General features: G+C 39.3%; 1 protein-coding gene across 1 annotated transcript in view; it reads left to right on the top strand.

Annotated features, from left to right (window-relative positions):
- Positions 1 to 216: 216 nt before the first annotated feature.
- Positions 217 to 5,180, top strand: part of ptpn22 (protein tyrosine phosphatase non-receptor type 22) — a 63,771-nt gene continuing 58,807 nt past the window's right edge. Inside the window, exon 1 of the mRNA XM_037683807.1 lies at positions 217 to 222. Coding sequence (XP_037539735.1) covers positions 217 to 222 — 6 coding nt within the window. The remainder of the gene's footprint in view (positions 223 to 5,180) is intronic.

Here is a 5,180-nt window from a genome sequence, read left to right as displayed (position 1 = left end):
CCCCCTAGTGACAGTCTTAAAGGGCGAAGCCTATACAAAATAGAACTGTTTACTTTATTTTTTGTGCCCCCCCTGCAAAAGCTTTGGCCACCCCTTGCATAAAAGTCTAGCTAAGCCCCTGCATTGGTTTCCCTAATTTCAGCATTGGACATAGAAAGCTGGACTGATTTGAGCTTTCTGTTCGATATAGTTGGTATAACAGGATGATGGGGTGAGATGAAGGTAAACAGTCTGACCTCTATTTTTTATACTCTTCACAAAAAACAAAAGAGTTAAAATAAACATTTGAACTTTCTTTCAAAATTCAAGCGAGTATATAATCCATTGTTATTAAAATGCAACATATTAATTAAGAACAGTACTATTTTTAGTGGTCTTCAAGAAATTAAAGAGTAATTTGCCAAAATAAATTTGCTTGTAAAATGTTAAATTGTTTACATAAAAACATCTTTGTTACAGGAGGTTGAATCTTTTTGTTTCTGTTTGTAATGACATTTAAAAAAATTAATTCCTTCACTAAATGTGCCCAGAAAAAGTTTTTTTTTGAAAGAGAAACACATTTGGGGCAACATAAAGTTTTCACACACATTTCATCTTTTCTGCATAAATGTAGCAGTTATTAAAAAGGATAAATAAAAAATATACATATTTTAATGACTCACCATGAAAGAGCAAAAGGAAACAAAGTATCTTCATTTTGATGTTTAATGTTGTTGCGTGAGGTGAGCTGTCAGAAGGCTGAAGAGGTGGACTGCGGGGGTTTAGCTTCCTGGATGTGTGGTTTACATGAACATCTTTATTGCTGTGATCTGAACACACTTTCAAATGCTTGTTCAGTAAACCTGCTTAAGTCTTGGTAAGGTTCCACAATCATCTTACAACAAGTTCTACCTCATTTAAATATTTATACAAACCCAATCCTACACAGCCTCTTTGCACATGCTTTTTCTCACATGCACTGCACTCTGATGAGCACATTGGAGAGCAGCAGTGCTGTAGTCTACATTTTTGTAATGTGTATACTGTGCTAGAAACCAAAGTACACCGGTTAGTACAATGCAATTGTTAATTTATATTGATTTTTAAGCGTATTGAACATTTCAAAATTTCTCTGAAGCTTTTACAGTATTTGAATAAATATACAACAAACTTTGTACAAGAGTTGACTTTGTATTAAAAACATATATTTGTATCTATATTTTTATTTTATGTTTTCCTGTCCGCTGTGCTTGTTTGTTTCTATTGTACAGCACTTTGGTTGGCCTTGTTGCTGTTTTAAGTGCTCTATAAATAAATTGGTATGGTATGGTATATAAAATCTATAAAACAGTATCAAAGCAAAACATGTTCAAGTATTAAGTAGTAAGTACAGAAGTATTAATTAACCTAGTAAAGAAACTGAAAGTTAAACTGGGTTTCTTTTTCAGAAACAGATCTTGTCTAACTCTGAATGCTAAGAAACGCCTTGTATCTGTGACCTTCCTTCCCTCCATTGACCACGGTGACATTATTTACATGAACGCTCCTACAAGCACCCTGCAGATGTTGGATGCTGTCTATCATGGTGCACTAAGATTCATAACTGGCTGTGATTATCGTACCCACCACTGCACCCTGTATTCACTGGTTAACTGGACATCATTAACTTCATGAAGACTCTCCCACTGGTACTTTTTCATCTTTAAATCACTTCTTGGTCTGCTGCCTTCATACATCTCCTCCTACATGTCTCTGCGTGAGTGCAGCTACAGCGTGCGCTCTCAGGACATTATTATATGCAGTGTTCCCTCAGTGTGGACTGAACTAGGCAAAAGGGCCTTCTCCTACTCCGCTCCTGTTTCCTGGAATATCTTACAAAAAGACCTGAAGCTCTCGACCTTGACCTCTCTAAGTGGCTTTAAAAATCTGTTAAACTCCTGGCAGGGACCAATGCAGACATGTTCCTGTTTGTAGTTTTCTACATTCGCCTTATAATCTAGCTGTTTTTTATGCTTTTTTGCCATCTTATTTGTAAAAAAAAAAATATATATATATGTATGCCTTTTTATAACTGTTTATTGATGTCGCTGTTGTCCATTGTTGTCATCATTCTTTGTTGAAATCAGGTCTCTCTTGTAAATGAGTCCTCGAGGCTCAATGGGATTTACCTGTAGAAATAAAAGTTGAATGAACTGAACGAAGGAAACTACAAAAAACAGGTTGAACAAACTCACTGTGTCTATAAAATGTTCCAAATGAGTTGAGAATGACATGAGCCCATGTCATGTATCATTGTCAGTGATACATGACGTGGACTCATGTCTTTGGGAACTTGTAGGTGGGTATACTGAAATTCCCAGGCTTTTCTAATGGGTATACTCCATATACCCGCGTATTGACTACACCACTGGAGAGCCGGTGGTGTTGGTGTTTTGTTTGCGCCCCTACATGAGCCTCCTTCATTGCTTCATCACAATTACGTCACATATTTATTTTATAAGTTCTATCATTGCATTAGTGCTTTAAAATGCAGTTTTCCACATTTTGTGAGGTCTCAGTTTCACCTTAACTCTCAGAGGTTTTTTTTTTGTTGTTGTTGTGTAGATGTTTACCTGCTGTGTACCTGGTGTACCTTGTGTGTTTTATGAGTTTACACTCACTGACAAGAAACATAAGCACCCAGACAGAGTGGGGTACATTAAATTAAGCTATGTATACTGTAAGGTTGTGTGACTGCATCAACTCATTTAATAGAAGCAACCAAGAAGCAAAATATATAGTAATCCTAATCCTGCAGAGAAGGGCGGATCTATCTATGGATCACAATGCACAGAGCTGACCATTCATCAGTCTTATGGCCTGGGAGAAAAAGCTATTCAAGAGAAAGAAAATGTGGTGAACGGGGTGTGTGTGTGTGTGGGGGGGGGGGGGGGGGGATGATGGAGATAGCTTGACGGATGCAACACTGTTGGTAGTTCTCCATGAAGAAGAAGGTCACCAGTGATCATGCTGGACGTCTTCACAATCCTATTCCACTGCTTTTCCTCGTAGCTCTTACAGCTACCGAACCAGGCCATGAGTCCGTGAGTGAAGCTGCTTTCAATGGTGCCCTGTAGAAGATGGTGAACGAGCAGGAGGAAGACCTGCCTTCTTCAATTTCCGAGGGCAAAGCTGCTGTTGTTCTTTCCAAATGACTGCAGTGGTGAGGTCATCGTCAGCAAGATGAACCCCAGGGACTTCATATACTGCTGACCCTCTTCACAATGGACCTATCAATCAATAACAGTAAATGGAGTTGTTTGCCAACCCTCCTGAAATCGATCACCAGCTCCTGGCAGTACAGTCATGTGAAAAGACAGGACAGCAGGAGGCTCAAAACACAGCCTTGTGGGGAGTCTGTCCTCACTGTGATGGTTCTAGATGTGCAGCTGCCCACCTTATCTGTCTGCTGCTGCTTTGTGAAAATGTCCAAGACCAAGTGTCCACCTTTAGTCAACTCAGTTTTTCCACCAGCTGCTGTGGAATGATGGGACTGAAGGCTGAGCTGAAGTCTATGAGGGCATTGACACAAGTGTTTCTCTGCTCCAGATGTGACAATGTAAGGTGGAGTGTCCTCTGCAGACTGATTAGGTCTATAAGCGAACTATAGTGGGTCCAGATTTGCGGGGAGGAAATCCTTGATATGTTGCATAACCAACTGTTCAAAACACTTCATTACCACGTGTGTCAGGGCCACAGGTTGGATTTGTTTTGCTTTTTGGGACTGGACCGTTTGAGGCAGGGGGTCACCACTGCCTGCCTGAGAAAGGTGTTAAAATGTTAAAAACCTGTCCATAGATATTATCTGGCCCTGCAGCTTTGCGCCGGTTGATCCTCATGAAGGTCATTTTCACACCAGCTGTAAACATCTGGAGCACCTGATCTTTGGACTCTGGTGGGAGTATTTGTTTCTGTGTGGTATTTTCCCCTCAAACCATGCATCTATTTTAGTTCATCTGGTAGAGATGAGTTCTTAAAGTATAAATGTGGGGGTGTTGGTTTTTTATGCAGTAATCATGTTGAAACCTGGCACAAGTTTAGTTTCGGTGCATTCAGCCATCTTGCTTACCTGATCTGTCGGGACAAAAAGTTTATGCCTCTTCATCTCCAGATTTAAAAGCAACATTCTAGGCCTTCAGAAGTAGATGTACTTCCCCATACAGCCATGGGTTCTGGTTGACATGCCTCTTGGTGGTTTTTACCACTATCACATTATCTGTACACTTGATGATGTAGCTGATAACAGAGTCAATGTATTGTTGAAGATTAATAATACTATTATTATATGCTGCTGCCTCCCTAAAAATGGACCACTGTTGTCTCAAAAGGGTCTTGCAGAGCTGCAGTGACCTCATGTAGCTGTGTCCTGACTTCTCTGACCACTGCCCTGGCCTGGTTCACCCAGTATCTGAATATTGTGATCATAACAGCCATGTGGTCTGAGCTGCCCTCCTGACGGAGGGGTACTGCACTGTAAGTCTTTAATGTTCATGTACACCAAATCTAATGTGTTTGTTGGAGAAATTCTCTCATTCACTAACGCTGTTTACTCAAAAGAACCACAACTCACGGCAAGAGAAGATTTTTAAAAGGTACAATATTTTACTTGCAAAGACTGCATTCAGGACATATTACACATGTAACCCAGACAAATATTTTAGTGCGTGGATTAAATTCATGAAATATGTGACAGTTTAAAGAAAATTTTAAAACTCTTTAAGTTAAATATGTTGTAAATATAGCTACAATTGTATTTCATTTATGTTGTAAAATGCTTAAAAACTGCTTAAAATACACAAACATAAGTTAAAAGCAAGAAAAATATAACATTTTGTTGATGTATTTGATTTCTGCTTTATTGTGAAAAGCCAAAGGAAGTGTGAGCAGTCAGTGGGTACAGCTTGATGAGAGTGACTGGAAGCCAGTCACACCAGAGGCAACAGGTGCTGCAGCTTTCAGTAATTAAATGTTTCCTGATTGTTAACACAGTGATTGGTCATGGACACTTGTTTGATGGTTATTGGGAGAAAAATTGACATTTCAGCTTGAATCTAAAAAAGTTAAATCTGGTCCTCTGGACATTCAAAAAAAAAAAAAAGCAAATCAACAAAAAAATGTAGAAACGTTTCGTCTCTCATCCGAGAGACTTCCTCAGTCTGAGG

Source organism: Nematolebias whitei, chromosome 11, assembly GCF_014905685.2.
Source record: "Nematolebias whitei isolate Nwh7 chromosome 11, NemWhi1, whole genome shotgun sequence".
Classification (NCBI taxonomy): Eukaryota; Metazoa; Chordata; class Actinopteri; order Cyprinodontiformes; family Rivulidae; genus Nematolebias; species Nematolebias whitei.
The sequence above is the reverse complement of the archived record's forward strand: the minus strand, read 5'-3'. Positions and strand labels throughout refer to the sequence as shown.